Source organism: Antedon bifida, chromosome 10, assembly GCF_963402885.1.
Source record: "Antedon bifida chromosome 10, ecAntBifi1.1, whole genome shotgun sequence".
Classification (NCBI taxonomy): domain Eukaryota; kingdom Metazoa; phylum Echinodermata; class Crinoidea; order Comatulida; family Antedonidae; genus Antedon; species Antedon bifida.
The window spans coordinates 1,257,393-1,280,538 of NC_136235.1; the positions used below are offsets into that span (position 1 = coordinate 1,257,393).

At 31.7% G+C, this 23,146-nt stretch overlaps 1 protein-coding gene across 2 annotated transcripts in view; it reads right to left on the reverse strand.

Annotated features, from left to right (window-relative positions):
- Positions 1 to 23,146, reverse strand: part of LOC144854678 (transcription factor AP-2-alpha-like) — a 116,790-nt gene that overhangs the window by 38,133 nt on the left and 55,511 nt on the right. The window contains exon 1 of one of the 2 annotated variants that reach the window (XM_078712621.1): positions 10,436 to 10,860. The exons of the other annotated variant lie outside the window; for it this stretch is intronic. Coding sequence (XP_078568747.1) covers positions 10,436 to 10,447 — 12 coding nt within the window. The 5' untranslated portion in view covers positions 10,448 to 10,860. Of the gene's footprint in view, positions 1 to 10,435; positions 10,861 to 23,146 lie in introns of those variants that run through there. 2 annotated transcript variants of the gene reach the window in all.

Consider the following 23,146-nt stretch of genomic DNA (forward strand, 5'->3'; position numbering starts at 1 on the left):
TCAAACGGCAGATTGAATTATATATTTTTATTTATATTATTATTAACTCCAGCATGCGAGGCAAGAAAGATATCTTTGTTTTCTTTCGTACATTATCGTTTTTTGGGGTTTTTTTTGTTGATTTTTTATTTGGTGCAATATTGGAATGTAAGTAATATAGGTAAATTTTTATAATTTGTATGTCATTGTAATATATTGTCATGGACGAAATATTATCATATATATATATAAATCCAAAGGCAAATTACTGAAAAAATGACAATGCTGTTGGTATCAGTGGCTGGATCTCAATGGAGATACAAAAAAAAGCGAAAAGCTAAATCAAAACGATAAGTAAAACAGCCAGAAAAGTTAGCAGAGCTTTCGGGCAACACTAGCCCTTCATCAGTGCCAAGTGTTATATATATATATATATATTATATACATTTGCACGTCGCTGTAGGTGAAATAAAATAAAATATATAATTCATTGACATTATTTGAACACTACTTTCACGAGGCCTGTTATTATGAATATACATTACGATAAACACACATAAATTAGTTAGTATACTGAGGATCGGCAATAAGGCAGTAACAAGACAATACACATGTAGGCCCATGGAGAACATGGATACATGTTGGCAGAGCCTATATACAATCAATAACATTGTATAAGATATTTAGGCATATGTCCTTATAAACAATAAAGCTCTGATGTTAAGTAGTACGTAGGCTCAATGGAGTACTAGAGTATATGCCTTGATATAATGCTATGATTATAAAGGGGTTTATCGAGAAGCGTTTAAGAACAATGTTCAACATGTGAATAATACGTTTACGAATCTAAGTACTTTTTTTGTTGCCCTACACATTGTCTACTTAATATTGTGTAAAGGTGAACAAAGGTGTCTTTCTGAAACAATTAGGTGGACAGTGCATTTGTTAATGGAATAATCTTATAGTATTAAGCCTAGGTTTTCTCACATTGGCCTATTCACGGTGGTGAAAACCCCATGCCCGGAGCCCCATGCAGAGAGGTTTGGTAAGCTAGTTTGAGCTAGGCCCATCAATATCATGGCCGGGTTCATGCTGGGGGCTTCCTTGTGGATAAGATATCGTTCTTGCCTCATTAGAATTAAATACTGAATACCTTTGTCCTGATGTAGAGTTTAAAACAACCAAGTCTATTCAGCGATACTAATTATTTGTTGATAGTGGGACGTAACCCAGCGTGGTGCCTCAAAATGAACATTACACACATTTCAAAACAATGGAATCTAAACAGACGAATAATTCTTCAATACATGTTCTTAAACTATTATCACAATCGAGCAGAATCAATTATACTAATTGCTATAATTCCTAAAGAAATCGTTCCTGTTTGGTGGGACAAAAAAAGTTAATTTATTAGGGTTTGAAAGTTGTTAGATGTTGGTATATTTTAAGATAAAGATTTAAGAAATAACATAATTTTTATACTATATAGATTATATAGAACAAGGAATAGTAAGCTAACAACGCATTATATAATAATATAATAATATTTATTGAAGCTACATCTTTTAAACTGTGGCATACGTTCATATACACGGTCCTACGTTGTTGAATTATACAGTGCAAGAAGGCGGCATGTACATCCGTGTCATTGGGCCTAGCAACATATAGTTTATAATAATTATAACTTTATATTTTAGACTTATGTAATAATGGATTCCATAATAACTTTAGTTGATTCATCAGGCGCGGCCTACTTAAAAACAACTATCCTACCTTATAAGTATTTTAACGATATAATATAGCGTTAATGTGGGCTTCGTTATAGCTTTGTAATACAGGTTGATTTATGCCTACATACGTTCACGTTGTTTTACCATTGAGGAAACTAAAAGACTGTTATGCAAATTATATTACGTAACCGACCGTTTGGTGAGCATAGTATGTAAATAAGTTGGATTGAATTGAATTAAAACCCGTACATGATGGAGCATTATAACCGAACTAAAAAATGTATGGATTATTATGAGATACATTGTCTTTGATTTGTGAATGTAGGTACGTACATGTTTTACTTCTTATTATTGTTATTGGTATGTTAATCTTGTTCTATAAACTTTGTATATATGTACATACACATAATAAATAACGATAGCCAGGCCTACCATACAAACGACATATGCACAGATACTGATAGCATGAGGAATTATTTAGCATTAAAGTGCACGCCTGAATAATTACTATTTAGCCTATAAACAAAACATCGAAAGATATAAACAAATAATATTACTTTATTAATGTACAATTAAAAGAATTTTGAAATGGTTCATCTGGCTTAAAGAAACATCATATCGCTAAGCCGTGTGTAATTCTAGGCCACTAGAGAATAGATTTGTACTTGTGCTGAGCTGATCGTAAAGGGTTAAATAATCGTTTAGGTGAGTGACCGGATTGGCCTAAAAATTACTTATAATATTCAACGTATCATATCAAACATAAAGAGTTTTACAAAGTGGAATAATACAGTGCTATTATACTTCTTCATTGGATCGGAATAGTTGGATTGAATTTTTGATCCCTTTACTCAAATACAACAAAGAATAAACATTCGCTACAGGTATACTGAGTTCTATTCAATTTGATATCAAAGACTATGAAAACAATTGAAGACAAATACCAAAACTATTAAAAGAGAGAAACGTTCGAGAGTAACCTCGGCAAAGTGTTGCTTTGGCTTATTAAAAAGTGCAAAGGCTGATCAACATAAAGAAAGTTTGGCCTACTAGCATGTGTATTTTGTACAGTAAATGTTGTAATATTATTTATAATGTTTGTAATAAATAAACTAAAATAAATTCACTGTTATTCTAATTAATGATTTAATACCTGTTAATGGTAATTATTTTGATTGGTAGAGGGCGCGCTGCCATCCCGAGTCGTTTTTATGATTCTAGATAATTAATTATGATTATTCACTTGATATATTTTTGAAACAAACTTAACAATAATTTTTAGGAAATAAATATTGATAATATATACAAACACTGACTTAAATACATATTGGTATGACAAAACTAAACAAAGTCATGCCTACCTGTGATTAGCCTATATCAATCACTGCATTAACAGGCTCATTAAATTATAATTGTTCAATTTATTAAGTAGAGCATGTGCAGGGCTTATTAGTCTTAATTTATTCTTTTTTGACATTTTAAATGATACTTAAGAACCCTTAAGAACTATTGACTGAATATTTACAAGCCTATCACAGTCACCAGACTAAAGAGACACATTCTTGGATTGGTATCATATACATAATGCTAAACGTTTAAATAGTAATTAATTATCACCAAAAGTTGACGTCATTTTTAATTAAAATAATTAAGAAAACGTTGATAAAAGAATGCACAGTTAATCTGTCTCTAATGAGACACAGAATATCATTGTATAATGTGCATATGACATAGTAAACATACTGTAGGCCTACAAGCATGACATCAACTGTTTTATTGTTCGGCAAATTTTCAAATACGGTTCAATGTTGGAAAGCAACGTGATTTTACGATTATGTAAAACAACACAATAAACATAATGTAATTAAAAATGGGCAGGTGGTCTTGATTATGTTAATTACATCCGCAAATTAAATACGTCATCTTCATACCGATTAATGCTCTAATAAAACAAGAGGACAGAAAAGCACGGGAAATAACAGTACAATTGTCATGACGAATAGCGAGCAGACGACATTAGAAAGCAGGCGAAACGTATCCAAGGTATACTAACTTAAAATATCTTTACAAAGTGACAGGATTGAGCTAAATTGCGCATTGACCGAGAACTAATCAAGTCAAACATTGCTGTTTATAGGGGATGTGGCGAGAGCTTGTATCTTGAACAGCTAATAGATAAAACATGTAATATAAGTTCAGTTGCTGGTGTTTCTCTATTTTTTACAAAAAAGATTCTCCTAACTTACAAATGGACCTGGCAGAGTTGCACTGTAGTTTTGCCGCTAAAGCTAGCAAAAAGGTAATACATCATACACCAGTAGGCCTACATACAAAATATTAGCTTACTGTACCGTTTTTCAACCTTAACTAAGTGGAAAAAGTTGGAATACAACTAGGCTTACTTGGAATACAGTACGCAGTGACTGTACATTCTTTTGGTAATAGCTGTCTCGTTTAAAGCATGGGTCTATAATAATGTATAGGTCCATGGTTAAAGCAGGGAGTTGTAAAATAATTATTTTACAACTCCCTGGTTAAAGCATGAAAGTACGTCAGTCAAATTTAACTACGCCGAGATAAAAACATTAGCATATACAGTGTGAAAACACGCGGAAATAATGCTTTAAAAAATGTCTCCTCCAAATTCTACTCATCTGATCTCCGGATGAGTATTACGCAGGGACCACACATGATTTAACAAAATGAACTTAAGAAGTTACTAAATATATAAACATCTCGTTCTCTATGTTCGAAGAGATGCATTATGGAGTTTTTCCAACTTAACACTTGTAGTTAAATTAATGTAGGCCTAGACATTGAACTAAACTCTCTAACTGGTAGCACTTTATGTGAAAGGGGGACACTTTATTATCAATATTATTATAAAATGAATAATGTTTTCAAAAACGTTTTGGAAATCTTCCTTTCCTTTATTCTAAAAAATTGGTATGAATATGCTGTCCCAAAATTTGGAAACAATGATATGTCACAATTCAATGGGCCTCTCTGTTGAATCAGTTAAGTAAAAATAGAAAGTAAATTAATCTTTAGAAATTGTGGGAATCTTGGTCTTAAGGTGGAAGAAATTACGTTAATGAAAATAACACATGAAAGTTAATAATTCCATAGGAAGAGATGATGTCATAAAAAATGCACACAGTTGAGCCAAATAGGGAAAACTTCTTAGAAACATGAAATCAATAAATTGTGTGTAGAACATTAAGGTGTGGATATTTCACATTGGTGTAGCCTATTTAGTTATTTATTCTGCCTTAGTTTCCTCCTGTTTCTACTGCCTAGGCCTCAAATGAAACTTGCTTTCTATTATAATGATTAGGCCTATAATTATATAGTTTATACACGTCATTTACGTGTTAATTGCTGTTAGATGTAAATGATTTTTTAAAAATCTGTTTCATGTTTAGGATGCTAATTTGATGAAACCAGGGAAGATTCACTCTTCCATGGATGAAACAGGGAGGTATACATTTATGGATGAAACATAATTTAAACATTTGTATGTAGAAGATTGCTTAGCTCTTCGCATACAATATTATTTGAAAAATGTATTGCCTGTATGCTGTTTTACTAAACAAAATAAGCCTTGAACTATAGATGTTTTGAAAACAAACAATCTCAAATTTCCGAAATTAATGAAATAATCATTCCTGAAAATTCAAACAGTTTCGAGGTATGTCAAGTTGGTCAGTAAATGAATGCATTCATGTTAATAGCATAAACAAAGGTGAAATTAATATCTTTACCGCTGGTGCAATTCGGACACCGTTGTTTATTTGGCTTCGAGAAAAGCATGTGATATGAATCGTCTGTTTGATACATTTTTATTTTTCGTATCGAGCAAATTTCAAGTTTTAGATTTATCAACATAATAAATATTTTGTTATTTTGTTTCATAATGTTCCTATACAAAAAGGATTGCCCTCTATATCATCAGTTTACTTTTTGGAATAGAATAAGTAAAGACAAAATTGCGAACGATTAACACGAGTGACATCTGCATAATGTAAAAACTCAGTTTGTATCTTTATCGAATTATAGGCCTGACACACATACAGGCTATACCTGTTTTACCCTTCACTGTTCACTTAATTTATTTTATATAAGTTTAGACTGTGATTATACACCTCTACGAGTTGTTTAATACACGTGCTTCTGAGGTTTTAAATATTAAGATGGGCCTGCAGCTGTAGAGGGTAAAGACACGCAGGTATCCTGCAGAGTAAGCGCTCCTCTCCGGTCACGATGAGGGCAAACTTGCCATAGCAGAATAATTCCTAAAATTGCTTGATATAAACTAATGTAAAAAGAACCCGATCGACCGATCTCTGAAAAGGCGGTCAGTAACCGCTATTGACTTAAAATGAAAATGGAAAAATAACGAGCTGGGAGAGAATGATCAACAGATATATCCAAGGAGGCCAATTTGAAACTGTCACAAAATGTTTTTTTTCCGTTCGGCAAATATTATTTAGGTGGTATTAAGTGTTTTAGATTTGTAGGATAGGCAATGCAGGGTTGTTTATAATTATTTGATTGATGAATAGCATTCCAAGATTAACTTCAGTTAAATTCTCTAACTCAAAATCATATAGATTTGTCAAACCATGTGAAAGTAGACCCTGTTAAAAATAAAACGTACTTTTGTGTTGGTCTTTAATCACATTTGAATTTTACTAGAGATATTTGTTAAAAATAAAGATAACTAAACTTTACAATGAAATTTCTTTTCTTTTAATGTTATTTAACCAAATTATGCAGTTTGTAACGTTGGTGGCGCTGTTGAAACTACAAGCTCAAAGAAAAATGTGTTCACAGTTCACTGATTTACACATACAAACTCTACAAGATAATTACAGCCTAATTAACACATCCAAGTAACAATAAACAGATCAGTAATGGAAGTCTCAGAATGGCTCGTACAAGTCGAACAACGCGCTCATAATAAACAGTAATCTCATATGATCCAAAGATGCTCTAATTATTCTCAACATTCAAGAAGTTGGCGACATTCAAGAAGTTGGCGACATCCAAGAAGTTGGCGAAATGCAAGTTCTCAATAATACCTAACATTACAGTACAAGAGCAACAAGTCAATCACAGTGCTAATTATTAGAGCGCAGCATAACGCGCCACCCCATCGCGCACCATGCGGATGGTTTACTTCTATTCGTATCTCAGATTCTACTTGAACTTTGAAGGAATTGTATATCTTCAAATCATTGCATTACTTTATTAACCTTAGCCCTACTAACAATATTGAAGATGTTTTGCAGCTTCTGTAAGTTTATCTACGAATATTGTTTCCAACACAAAAATAAATAAGACATTTCCGCTAAGAAAACAAATTTATAGTTACAGCAGAGAGTTGTAACAGTTCAACACAAATTATTCTAAATAACAAAATAGAACAAAAACAGAATAGTAATTCAACTAAACTTTTATACTTTTGACGCAAATTTTTTTTTCATAATCGTATACTGATCACAACGCGTTGCAACGGCGCCCTCAATTGTTTAAAACTTTAAAATGATTGAGAAACTAATTAATATGTGAACAAATTTCATTGCATTTCTGGCAACTTCTTAGTTCAAATATAAATACCATTCTAAAAATTATTCTACAAAGTAAGATTTGATTTGTTAAATGATTTGTTACAGTTATCCTATTCACAGAATTAACAATGCAATTATAGTAATATTACGGTACCGTACAATTCTCGGTGAAAAGATATAATTAATTTGTTAATGTTAATTTAACAAGTACATTTCCTATTAAAACGCTAATAAGTGATCGTGCATTGTAAGTTGCCGGCGGACAGACGGTCAGTCACCTTCTACTGGCCTACTGCTGATTTTAATCCGGTCCCTGGATGTTGGCAGAATACCGATGCGAGAGATGAAGAAACAAAACGAAGAAGAGGAAGCTGTAAGGATGACGAGATACTGCAGCGTATCATGTTGTATTTTTAAACATATACATTTGTTGAAGAAACGCTAATATATAGTATACAGTATATACAAATATCACTAATAAAATAAGACACACACAAATATTTTTTTATTTTTAACGGAACCTGTTTTCCAAGGTTTGACAAAATCAAAGAACTTAACTGAAGTTAATCTTGGAATGCTATTCAATGCCTATCCTACAAATCTACAACACTTACACTTTGATGTTGTCCGAGATCCACCGAATTATTAATGATGTTGTAATCACAATATAACTTATAACGCATAATTCTGAAAATAAAATTCTTTTAAATTTGTAGTTTAGTTCGCTGTTAGCACCTTTCTAGCTACAGTAGGTAGGCTTAGTAGTAGTATTTTCTAACAAGCTAAAGTGTCGCAAACAATTGACTTTACATGAAATATCATTTCAAATTTTGTTTAATGTTTTTTTTTTATAATAAATAGTTATTACAATTACTAAACGACGATCTGTTTTAATCTCATAATTTAAGGTATGCCTAAATACCATAATAATAACCTCGGTAAATAATAGATTCTCACTCACAATAGAGAATAATATGTAAGTTATTAGTACATTAATGTACGCAATTTAACATATTGTGTTATCATAATAAGTTCACGTGATAATAATTATATTATGACTATTTACTGAACAATACTTAATAAGGTTCTCCACGTGTATTTTATTCCGATTTCATTGTTATACGTGATGCATCAAATACATGTTGCTGATAAAATAATTGTATTTGGCATTGACTCTGCTAAGGGCCATTCGTTTCACTCTACCAAGGTGAAGAACCAGTTTACGTCGAATGATACCGTTACATTTTGCAATAATAACTTTAAGCCTACTCTTAAAATGTTGTAATACCGGAAAAGCACAACATTTATCCAAATTATTGAATAATTCGTCAATTTTCAAAAAAAGTCTATAAGGTCACTTACGGTACTACAAATATCATAATTCGTCATAATTGACAACTATTTTAAAAAGTAAATTAAGTGAAAATGGGAAAAAATGTCCTACTCCGCTACATGAATAATTGAAGTTACTAAACCCAAAGTTTAAAATAGTATAGTTTGGAAATATAACTGTAAGACTGTGTTATGTACAACTTTTCGCAGTAAACCTGCAATGATTTGGGATTGTTATATCTTTTAAATTGATAAAGTTCCGTTAACACATTTTAGTTTTCAAGCCTTGTGTTTATTACATTGATTTATGAATTCTGCCTGCTTAAATTTTTAAAAATAAAAGTGGAAAATATTAACAGTTTTGAAACAAGTTTTATGTTTTAGAAATATATTAACGGGAAGAATTAACACCGTATACCATTATGTGTTTATACTCAAGGTATTTAACAATCACAAAACATAGTTTCGTTAATGTATCACCGTAATGCCTGTGTACATCTCATCTGTCTATTTTCTACGTCTTTTAGCATCAGTTGCTTTGTACATAAATGTAATTTCTGTATAGTATAACCTTGGCCTTTTACAATTCGTTATTGAATTTGTATTCTTTTAAAAAAAACCTCATTATGAGTAAATATAAATCTTGTAATTGTTCGGAATCTGTGAAAGGAATAGACATTGTGTTTTTGCTATAGAACAAATTATGTTCACCTGTGTATATAGGAAAGTACATCTTGTTCGATATGACATGGTTCATATCCTAGGTTTAGTATAACAATAATGATCCGCCTCAACAATAGCTTACGACTTACCGTTGGATTTACGAAAAACGAATGTGTTATAAATAAACGCGCTCTAACAGTCTTTTAATATAGAAAAGATAATGCAGCTAAGGCCATAGACATTGAATGAGAATGTTGTTGAATGTTCATACGAATATATGCAATCAGTATTCTTGTATAATTCAGGAACAGGTTTTACATACAGGCTAAGCCACTTACATAATAAAATAATAGGTCTAGGCTAGAATTATACTAATAAAATAACTTTTTCATTAACGTAACTGAAGGTACAGTAACAGATATCAGACCGGGTAGAGGTTTCAATTACAATTTCTATCTTTAGGCCTACATAAGTAAATTGCAGTTTGCATACCAAATGATACAAACAATATAATAATACCGCAAAGAATATGCCTAATAACGTTCGTTCGTTTAGATACAAAGGCTCGTAGTACTAAGGTAAAGACAGGAATGTGTAGGCTAAGCACAACGCACAGGTAAGTTACGAACACCATAAGACATCGCTCTCAAGCTAAGGTTCGCTCGTTAAGTCGATACTAACTTTTTAAAGGTAAATATATAGTTAAATGACTTGTTCTGGGTCTTTTTCTGTTACGGTGATATCGTTGTATACAAAATATGTAACGTTGTAAGGTCCACAATTTTAATATAGGCCTACTAATGTTTAGTCCATGTCATACAACAAATTGAGATTTGAAATTCGTGATCACTGAAAAATGTCGATAATGATAATTTCTAAAAATAATCAGATCAAAACCATATCGAAATTATAGATAAAAATAACGGTAACATTGTAATGCATGTTTTGTTTAACATAATAGTCCACGTAAACCAGTGTACGTGGTACAACACGCCGATCTTAAATTGATTTATACTTCAAATTAAAAATTGAAAGCGTTTTCCAAATTACCGATCATGAAATAAATATATCAAATAAGAAACAGCGTTACTGAATACAAATTCGATGGTTTAATGATTCTGTTGTAAACTGAAAATAAAAGGACAAAAAAACACTTACCATCATCATCATGATGCTAACGGGCTGAAAATCCTCGAGCTAAATATCAAAAGAATTAAACCGTGTAATGTTTTATGCCTCAATGAGGCTCTTCAGAACCACGCGTAAACTCAGTTCGCTGGTATATTATAACAACTGACTGTGTCGTATTGTAGCCTTCGGGTTTTGAATCCCAATCAGAAATGTATGAAACGAGCCACACAAATCTACCACTCAGGTGAGACTGAAGGCGCAGTCTTGCGGAACACTCTCAGTCAGAGTTTTTCACGTGCGATAACTGGCTGCTGGGAAGCCAAATTGTTGCAGTGTATAATCACACACACAAACACAGATTCAAAGGTTCTTAATTGACAGTTTCAACGCTTAGAATTGTTTTGTTCTACGCATAGAGTCACTTAATTCAACCCCTAACTCGGTGGGTAGCAATATTCAACTGATTGAGAATGACCGGCATTGCCTCGGCAGCCACCAATTACTGGGACGTTGCCGGCAGCCCGCCCCGGAGCAAAAGTCAAACGGCTCTATAACGGCCAATCAAATAATTTTTCTCCTTATCTGATTATACCAAATGCGAAGTGTACAGAAAGCTCTATGTTTGCTAAATACTCTTTTTTAAACGTTAATACTGTCTGCCAGAATGCAACATACGCGTGATGCCGTGTTATGTGTATCGTGTTATGCGCGCGTAACATTTTAACGTTGGAGTTAGCTTGTGATTTTAAACAAAAATCGTTTTGTTTTGATGTTATTTTGTGTAGACTATTGTTTTAATGAAGGAATATAATTTTCCCTTAGTAACAGTAGCCTACCCTTTTGCTGTGTTGTTGTGTATGTTCAATGTCTTGTCTTGCCAAATTGAATAAAACAAAACTGTAATATTTACTGTAGAATTTATATCATCCATATATAAAAACTCTGATAACTGAGAAAGAACAATTCGATTTAACTTGTGATTAAAAATCGTTTTTGTAATTTTTGTTTAGTATTATTTTGTGTATTGTTTTAGTGAAACATTACCCTTTTGCTGTTTTTTTAAATGTTTTTTCTTTTTGTGTGTGTGTGTGTGTGTGTTCGGATTTGTCATTGATATTGTATACAGTATAGGCCAACTGATAATATTTTAAGTTATTTTGTACCGTGTCATAAAGTTTAAAATATAATTAATTGATTGAATTAGCAAACCAATGATATCGTTCATAGTACGAAATAAACATCGATGTAAGGATTGGATATCACAATGATTTTAAATTTTTATTTATTTAACAATACATTACCATTATTTTAACCTTTCCTTTTTTGTGTGTATCAAAATGTGATTACACGGCAAAGGCCAAGTAAACGTGAAAATAACTTTCGTTACTTATTAAATGTGTATGCCTATCCAACAAAAATCATAAACATGAAAAAAAAAATCAAACTTCGAACAGGCTATTTTTGTAAATGTAATCAAGGTAGTTCCATAGAAAAACAAATGTTTTAACAGTTAAATTGAACCAGAAATCCATTGGCTGACGGGAATATTTTACTATTTTTTGCTTAAAATTACATTTTTCTTTCAAGTCAATATTATTGTTTGGATCTAACTTTTTATGGTCAAAATGAATAACTATTTTGTGACATCATATTAAAAAAAAAATGTTCGTCAGGGGGACAATATATCTTTAAATTGCTTTATTACATTTAATACACCTTTAAGATAAAGGGATGTAGGCCTACCGTTTACCTATCCAAATATAAATTCAGCATCTATTTAATGTTATGATGTAGAACTGGTAACGCATTGGGGAATAAAGGGTCTTGTCGTTCGGCATAGCACTCTTGTGATTAATTATTATTACATATTGCTGTTTTTGTGAACAATTAATTACAATAGAACACCTTACATCTTGTAAATATCTAAAGCCTTGTCTACACTATCAAACATTATGTCATGTGCCCATATATGGACAAGATGATGTCATATCACTACCATATCTGGGCATATCACTACCATATTTGGGCATATAACACTTTTTTGTCAAACTAGTTAGATAGTGTAGACAGAGGTTTATACTGTTTACTTTTGCGGCATAGAAATACTTGCTATAGCAGTACAGTTTAAACACAGTCCTCTCTATCGAAGACGCGGCGGATCAACAGCGAAATCAACAAACTGTATTTGACAACATCACATGTTGTCGAAACTAAACGTGCATTAACGATCATGTTAGAATTGGAACAGCCATCTGACGTAAGTTATTATTTTACAAGACCCTCCTGAATGAAAAATGAAATTGACATTTACAAGTGTTGTTTCGTGCACACCGACATTTTGTTCATGTTTTACTTTGCGCACGATTGAACAGCTTAAACGCTTGTACACGCGTGATTTCGTTTTAAACGCGTTTCAAACGACGCACTGTGGTGGTCAAATATCTAAACTTTATTGCACGCTGGTGCACTCCGAGTAGAGCGTTTCAAACGCGTTTACATACTAGCATTTGCGTCAAATATGATCAGTATATATATATATATGACTCATGGTTTTTGTTTTATATAACTATTTATATTTTGTTTAAATTTTGTTTATGCGAATAAGTTCTTAGTTAAAAAGTGAAAAATAAGAAAGATAACGAATAAATTATTCTTAATATTGTCATTTATCATAGCTCTGGGATTGGCAACCTTCAAAATATGATTGCTAATTACAGTTTTCATATATTTATCGTAGTTTGTTCATCATTACCATGTTTATAACAATGATAGGCCGTAATGATTACAAATATTATTTTTTAAATAAATAAAATCATTAATCTTTATCAGTATTTTAACAATACCAGCGATTATAAAGCTAAATTTCTTTTTGAAACATAGGTAAGTAACATTAAAATTATTATTTACAAAATATACAAAATGTTTAATTTACAATAATAATTGTAGGCAGGTGAAAATATCATACTGTATGCATACATAAATTGTTAAACAAATCTTTTCTATTTAATAATGAATATAAATGAATGCTATTGATACACACAAACAGGATACAAAGCACAAAGGCATTGAGTTTGATAGATTGTCTTACGACGACTCGCGTGCTGATCTTGATACGGGTATAACATCTAGAAAATGTGATTCTAATACAATCTTTCAACCTATTTATTTAACATAATACATAGAATCATTGATTTATTAAACAATTAAATGAGCCCGAAGGAATAAAATCTTATTACGTCACTTGCCAAAAGTTTCGTCTGTCAGATTTTACAGATGACATGAATTGCCATGGTAACAACGCACGCGTTGCTTCAAGTAGTGTTTCCTATTGTTTTTGTTTTTGTACATCTTTGTAATATTATTTTGCTGGTTGCAAAATTCATTAGTATTTTTCTGCATAGAGAGAGTAGTGGCTTTATCTGGGCTCAGCATATAGGATTCACTCGTATAGGGCGCCGCCTAACAATGTGCTCTAAATTTTTTTGTTGGCCTGACTGTAATACAAAATTGGCTACCCACAAATACTATCACATTGCCGTTTAATGTTGCAAATTTACATGGAATTTATTTCAGTTTTTGCGTCATGTGGTTTGAGCAGCCAACAAGATAAAATTACGGGTTTTTGTGAAGTTCTTCAGAAACTATTTTTTTAAAATATTAAAACATTCTATATTATAGACAAACATAAGAAGACGAAGCATACCTAAGTCTACAAATAATTCAACTAGAAAATGTACTTGGGTAACGGAGAAAATAATTAGTCAAACAAATTTTAAAAATAATGAGTAAAATTTACGAAAAGAAACATAATTCAATTCAAGTCAATTTGAACCGTGACATGCCTATTCATGATAATAATTTATAAAAAAAATAAACGAATAAAAAAAAATATCGACTGTAAAGATGTTTGAAACATATAATTTGAAATTCTATATAAGATTCACAAATTATTTTTCCAGAGGTCGTGTTTGAATTTTAAAAGCATTATTGAAAGAAGGGATATTGATTTCAGTCTCAATGGCTATATTCATTTAATTAAGATGATCATACATTTTTTTTGTAATATTCATAAGTCATTAGCAAAACTGCATATAGTTACTTTTAATAAGAGTGCGTTGCTCCATTTTATCTCTGTATACGTTTTACTTCTTGACACGTGATGCTAATATGTATAGGGTCTCTCATGCGGGCATTTGCAACGAATAAAATTAAGGCTTCGAAGAAACGCATTGTATTCTGTGTGATATATATATAGATATGGGTTTGATATTTACATGCGTCTGTATCATGTGTTTTCATGCATTCGTTAACAATTTCATGCTTTACCGGTACTATATAAACAAAAAGCATAAAGCTCTGTCTACACTATCAAACTAGTTTGACAAAAAGGTGTGATGTGCCCATATGGTAGTGATATCCCCAAATATGGTACCGATATAACATCATGTACATATCCATGGCCACATCACATTTTTTGTCACATAAAGTTTGATAGTGTAAAAAGAGCTTTAGAAATATTAATAATATATTATTATATTATTAGTGAATAATTCATAATTTTCAAATCCCTACATTGTAAAGTTGACTATCAACGATAGTTATGTTTTATCACAATCGTTACTGTAGGAGAAAGCTGTATGTAAATGCACTATATCTCGACATTATTGTACTATAGTTGATGTCATGTTCACATCGAAGTGAAATGGTTATATTTAACCGATTGAAGAGTATAAATCCGTTTACACTTGAAGTAGCGCCGATGTTAATAAGGCATGATTTACTTGGCATGAGTTACCATTTTGCATTGGTAAGATGCCATCATACTTCCAATCTGTATGTCGGTAAAGGATATCAGAAAAAAATTGTTTGATATGAACTCAAATGTTCAAATTGTATGTTTATCTGTAGCTTGGAATGTAAAAAGTTGTTTGCATCACTTCTGTTGAATAGTCTTATCATGGCTGTATATATTATGGTCTTATAAACATGTTGAAAACTATAGGCCCTATTGGTCTAGGCCTACTACTAGATTTATTTATACAGAAAGTCGTTTTTTGTTGCAATGATTAGTATTTTTCCTATTGTTAACTATCATTTGAAATTAATCTTTTTTTTTCACATTTCTAGACCTGTATTACTGATGCTCTATTTTTAGAGATTTTCCTCTGGTACCATTTTCTTGATGCTGTCCCATTTCTAGACCCATTGTGCCTTTCATGTATAACTGATGTCTTTATTTTTAGAGTCTTGGTGCTGGTGCCTTTTTCTTGATGCTTTTAGAACCATGGTGCTTTCTTATTTTGGTATGTCCATTTTAGACCCACCGTGCCTTTCTATTGTTGTGTCCATTTGTACAGGACTGTGCCTGTGTGTCCGTGGGCGCTTTCGGACCACTGTGTGGGGTATGGTTGGTTGAAGGGTGTCGATGCCTACAACATAATCATATTCCATACTCAACCGACAAACAACATCATTTATTTCCCATCCATCATATTGATTGACAAGTTACGCTTATCTTCAACACCCCATGACATTTTGATATATAGAGGAAGATGGCACGAACTTTGACCTTGCCTCTAGGTATGACGTAGGAGGTGAAGATTTTCATCGTCTAATTCATCATATCCGTATTCTAAGTTCAAGAGTCTACTAATCCCACTGTAGTCTTAGCAGCAGTTAAAGAAACAGTTTCATGTTAGTGTCACGAGCACAGGAGTTACATGATTATGATTTTAATATTGATTTTGTGATGATTATGATGATGACGATGACAACTTGTCTCTTCTCTACAATGTTCCTAAAAGTAGAAAATGCGCATGCGCTTATTCGGGTTAGTCTACGGTATTATCTTACGAAAGGTGTCGAGTAAGTTTTTAAGTTCGGTTAAAATGTTCGAGATGAAATCTTTTCTGAGGCTATACTGTATTTGATATATATTATCGTCTGATACTCTCTGCTAGGAATACAAAACGAATAATCAGAATAGATTACCCTTTGGGCCCAAAAGATGAATTAAATTAAAAGAATGTTCACGATATTTATTGAAATTATACTGTAGAAAGTGACAAAGATATATGGTACCTGTAAAAGATCAGACAACGTTGAACTTTTAGCCCCTTACGGATTACTTAATACAAATGACTTTTTTAACATTCAGGCTACAGTCTCAAAGTTATCAGGGGAGAAGGTAGGATTGATGGGAAAAGCCGGGGGAGTGCGACCTGTCATTGATAGGTTGAGCCAGCAGCAGAATCCTCAGCCATGTTACAGACTAATCATGGGTTCGAATGATTACATACATATCAAAATGTAAAAATATACAATATGCTTTGGGTGTAGAGTTTTCACGTGAAGTATTTATAAACTTTCATTTAACGTTTGTCTTATGAAAGCTAATGATAGTCCCACAATGCCGTCGGCTACGTAGATACAGCAGTTCCTCTAACTTTAAATATATATTTTGTTTTCATGTAAAAATCAAATAACTACCACTGCAAAGTATATCTATTGACTATGGTGTCTGAGAAGGTTTTTTATAGATCTAAAGTTGCTCAGAGAATGTAGCTATACATTTTCAAATTGGGTTTTCAGTTGATACAATACCAATTTCTTTTGTTTGACACTTAATGAAAGTAAGGTAAACTATAATATTAGCAAAATCAGGTTTGTGATACATGTATTTCCAAAAAAGAAAGAATTTTGGTTGACGCAACCTTCTTCCAAAACGCGTTTACTAATTCAAACTTTTAGATATTACAACTCAACATTTTTCAATTCAATAATTATTTATTAGGTAATGTTGTTTTAATATTTGTAAACGCTTTACTTACATTCAATCATAAGCGGTGGTTTGTCGGTATTTGTTAAATAAGATTATGTTAATGTTTAATATTTATTTTGTGGGTCGGAAATCTAGCAGTTTCTGTGATGAATTTGACAGCATTCGCGTCATAACGCCTTTAGACCATTTATAAATGCGATTATTATTATTACTAAGAGAAACAGAAAATATGCGTTAAGACACACGGTTAGTTAGCTAAGTTTATGGCCTATTGGCTTCAGCTCGTTTTTTTACTGACAGGCAAAATCAGAAACTTAACATCTGAAATTAGCCGTAACAAGTTAGAATATTAAACCCTAACACCCACCAAACGATGCGGAAAAACACAACAGCAATTATAAACAAGAACAATATTGTTTTGTATACTCGAATATGACGGTTTCACAATAATATTTAAATGTTGAGTTTGGCTTTAAGCTATCGATTTGTAGATAGCTTTAAACCCTTGGGTAGGTATCACCAAATGCAACCATCCAACAATACATTCGATATTGAAATATAATTATGCTTGCTCTAAGCTACTATGATGAAAAATAAATTAAAAGGTACGTCAATATCTTTGTCAATATGAATGCGAGGAAGATACTAGGCCGACACCTTAGTTCTATTAGTGCGTAACAATCTATAAAGACAATAGTTAGCGGCGATGACAACCAGCAAGGCTTTATAATTACCAAAAGATACACGGGCGAAAACCAAGCGATTGGGTTACGTATTGTTGATAATTATAACACACTACGTCAAGGAGCCGCATTCATGAAACTAAGTAATTTACTGTGTAAGAGCTTATGATCAACTATTAAAAAGTACAGAACACCGTTCTAGAATTACGTTTAATTATCAATGATAGACAATCTACGTATTTCGGTGGATAGTATTTCGTTTAATATCCCAAATAATGGCATTCTTGATGATAGTGTTGCATTTTTATGAAAAATAACAAAAATTGAAACTGGAAGTGAGGAGTGAGTTTTTATCATCATTGTTCCTGATGCAATAGTATATTCCCATTGTTTAACTTTCAACCAATCACATGCCTCTAAAGTTTGGAGGAAAAACATATGCAGGTAAACCTCACATCCACAAATAAATATCTGGATTCAGCTTTCTAAGAAATGGTGACCAATCACATGCGTGTGAAAACACTGCCAATGTTCAGCAACAGTATGTGTTTGCACTCTATAATTATCAACCCATAGTTATAATTAGAGAAAATAAGATAATAAATAAGATTTATATTTTACTTAAATTGTATGGTACTTTATTATTAGCTCTAACAAACATTAACAATACTTTCTTATGGCTAAACATTGTCATCATTCTTCTATGTAAACGAGATAGATTCAGTTTTCAGGCTACAAATAATTCACATAGCCGACGAGAATTTTGACATCATGTAAAAATAAAAATGGATATTTAGTATACGACAAACGTAATGACTATCAACAGAATCTAGAAAACGAACATCGAACTATTATTACTGAATAAATTATTCAGATTTGTAGAAGCATATCCATAAGTCTATTTCAATTTGTATGTTTGAAACAAGTAGTATAGACCTTCTAATTGTCTCGGAAGATCTCTCTCATTTAGCAGAAAGTAATTTCACTATAAACGTAAGGACTATTAACAGAAAATGACCAGCAACATAATCAGTGAAATTACACTATCCTTAATTGGTATTATTAAAAAAATATTTCAGCTTGAAATCACCAAGAGCAAATTCCCTGCCCAGCCATCTTAAATATGACCCTAAGGATTGCAGATTACATTCAGTAATTTGTAAGACAATAAAGTTCTCTGCTCGTATCAATATAGCCAGAAGAAATTCACTTATTACTATTCAGAAATCTAGTATATTTATAACATGGTAGACTGAATCTAAGCCTGGAGTCTTTAAGCTTAAGTCCCTAGTCTCATTGATTCTGGGCGTACCCCGGTAGCACTAAAATGCCTGCTGTTAGATACCACAACAAGCTGGAAATTAGCCTTAATTTTGATTCATTTAAGAGGTTTATTATGTCTGTCATATATCTACAGGCCTTGTTTGTTTGACATATTTTAATTAATTGTTCAATAAGAGGATATAAAGTGAAAGTTTATAACATTTTAGAAGACAAGTTACTATAAATAAATTCAAAGGTAAATTAATAAAATGGCTGTCTCAGTAAGATGAAAATAAAAATAATTAAACATCTAAATCAAAACAATAAAGCAAAACAGCCAGAAAGAAAATGCCAAGCTTTATCAATAAAAAGTTATTATATAAAGGATGTTTATTAATTTATTTGCAACTTTATCTTTAATGATGAAGACTTTTTGAAATGTAGGCCTATACGCGTTAAATTTCGTAATTCTAAGAGAAATATAAATGTGTAAACCGTTGAGTATACCGTATTCTTCATTACGTCACAGCCGAAATACCGTATTTTGTAAGTATATACATAACTGACTCGTGGTGATTTCTTTCAACATTATTGCAATGTTTCATATTTTATTGTCAAACCTGCCATGTTTTCTGTCGACAGTAACTCGTGCGCCGCCAGCGACACTTAAGGTGTGTTTTAAATTGGTCCTTTTTCAAAATAAATTGGTAAAAAAAATGTTAGATCATTTTAAACATGTGCTCTGTGAGATGCCTGTCAAACAAGATAACACGAAGTCTTCACACGTTGTTGCTGAAGGTTAAATGGCAAAAACAAATATTTAAAAAAAAACCTTCTACTTTAAAATTTGTTCTTAATTAAAGTTATTTTCATTACGATAATTTTTTAATGGATTCAAATTAAGTAAAAATAAAACAATGCTATAATTGTCCTGTTGAAATGTTGAGTATAGTCCCTTTTAAATGTAATACAAATAGTTATTCCCTTTGACAGAAAAGTTTCGATAAAAAAATGTATCTGATAAAACTGTAATTTAAATAAAAGAATAGACTAATTTCCTGCAAGTCAATGATTTTGGTTAAAATTTAACTGTTTGTTTTGTCTTTTTTATTAGAGAAATCATTATTTTTTTCAAAAGTGAATAATTATTAAAACTACAAAATGGCTTATTCAAAGTTTTCAAATTTATACATTTGTATTTTTTAATGTTTTTTTCAGGAAATGCATCTTTAAAAACAAATGCTGTTGTGGTGCTTTAAGTTGTTGATTATCTACTCAGTTCTCTCTTCCAATATAAAGTCTAAGTTAATTAAACAGAATCTAAACACCGTTAGTTGCTAAAAACAAATACCGAGGTATTGAAGACGTTCGATTAAAATAACAAACGCTAAAAGAAAAGCTTATCTGTAATCTTGTAATACGGCTGAAGCCATGCCTGTGATCCTGGCATTATTATTAGAATGCATATTTTATACGTTGTATTTTTACAGCAATTCGATCAAGCAACGAACATTATTGAACATAAACACACGCTCATCTCCCAAACTGTATGCAATTGCAATAGACCAGTATTAATCGATATAATTAACCTATATTTAATGTGATATACGTGTAATAACGTGTGTAGATTTTAATTGTTCGTCTTGATGTCCTTTCTTATTAATATTCTTGACAAGAAGTTAACTGATAGCAATATGCTGATGTCCAATTACTCAATAGGCCTGTTATCGTCAATGTAATTTCAAGAAAATCAGCCATTATTATAGTAAATACTTTAACGGTAATTTGGCACTTGATATTATAATGCTTGCTTCCAGGACGCAACGCAAGAACGTAAGTCGCAACATTTTTTTCAATTGACCAATCACAAGCGACAATTCGAATAATGTCGCTTTTGATTGGTCAATTCGCTTAGGTCCTAGTGGGAACCAAGATAGTTTCACGGCGCGCCACTCAAATGCGCAGCCGCTGAGGAGTCGAAAACCCGTTATGCGCACGCCCAGAAACATACGAGCATTATGCATATTAATGACTAGAATATTATGATTTGCCTTAATACTATTTTGCTTTCTTGGTAACTGTGAGATACAGGCAAGCAAATATCTTGTTAGTAGATCACACAGGAAGCCGAGAAGGATGCGATGAAAGCGGGGGAACTGATTCAGATACCTCATGTTGAGTGAAAGTGGCAGGCCTAGCGAATAAGTTGCCTAACTTGTTAATTGGCAGTGCTATTCTGAAGTTATTTAATTCATGTAATTGACAAGCTCAGATAGCTTAACACGTTTAAAGAGGGTTGTTCACTTTTTTTCCTGAACACTTTAAAAACGGAAACAAACCAAGGAAATAACCATTACCAAACACGATCGGAAATGACCGTGTTCGACTAATTGTCATAATGTGACTTGTCGTCTTCATATAACCAACTAACAAACATTTTCCTTTTAATTACCACTGAGTGGCTCACCTTAATGTACTAAACCATATACAAATGAGTCAGTTCATTTCTCAATTGTCTCGATTGTTCTTGTATAGCTTTACATCAAAAAAGTGTCGAATCATACCTCATCTACTACCTCACCAATGTTAGTGTTATTTCATTGTAATCACTGGCTGTTTTAGAAAGTCTCTCCTTATACGGTATACTTTAATATGCCCACCGTTTATCGGGTTTAAATGTAAACTTAAAGTTTAATTATTAAATATTTATTATGTAATTTAAAAAAATTAATTAAATAGATTAAATGTTGATACTCTACTTTTGTAGTGAACACTAAATTGTTTTGAAGGTTTAAATGTCAACTGAAAGAGTAATTAAAAAAATTCTAAAAATACTAGGAATATAATTGTTACGCCATTTTTAAAGGTGTTTTCCGAAAAATTTTTCTTTGGCTGTTTTACTTTACCGTTTTAATTAGCCTTTTGCTTATTTTATGATCTTCAACACCATGATCACTTCAATTCTGCGAACAGTTTTAAAGTTGGTTGATACCCTTATACAAAGAATTCTACTCCAAAACACAAACCAGTAGGAATCCGATTGCCCCAAGGGTCACCAAGTTGGTAAAGAGTTAAAAAACATATTGAAACAAACATTAATACAATAGTTATTCTGTTAAACTTGTTTTAATATAAGTACCAGCCTTTCTACCTAGACTCAGATGATTTTTCCCGGGTTTAGCCTCCAAATGTCATTTAGGCCTACTGTACACATAATCTAAATACATCATTTCAAACGATCAGTATAACTATTTCTTTCGCATGATCTGTAAGTTTTTTGTCCTTTTCCTAACTTTACAACTCAATTTAAACATTCATAATTTATTTGTGATTTATGTTTTTGAAAATATAAAATATGTCAATTGTAACTGCTTCTGTAAATGAACATTTGTTCTTATTTTATTCGTAATATATTTTACTTGTATTACTATTATTATTTTAGTTTCAAATTTTAACTGGACTTTATTTTAGAATGTCGAATATAATTGAAAAATATAGTAAAATAAACACAGCTAGAGGCTAACGGTAATTTAATTCTATTCCATTGTTAAACGTATGTAATCAGTTACCGTATAAAATAATATATATTTAAATCGCCCAATCTATCATTTAATATCATATTATAAATTAAATTAATTTTAAATGAAATTGAAGTTTACGTTTTCTTAGTCATAAAGGATTTTTTTAAAGTTTAATACTTTTTTTAAGATTAAATTATTTGTTATTGTTGAACCTAATCGATCATTTCAATTGTATTAAACAAGAAGGTAACACAACACAAAGGTCGCTTGGATGTTCGTTAATTTTTCTCTGTGAAAAAGTTCTAACTTGTAACTGATGTCTTAAACTCGTTTTTATTGTTAGCTTTATAATGTTAACACCTGGCCTATGGCTTTTTCTGTTAATAATTGATGATATACCTGTCTTTTCAATCGACCAAGCCCAATTCAATCATTTTCCTGTTGAAATACAAAAATCCGTATTTTTCAACGTTTTTATTCAACAAGAACC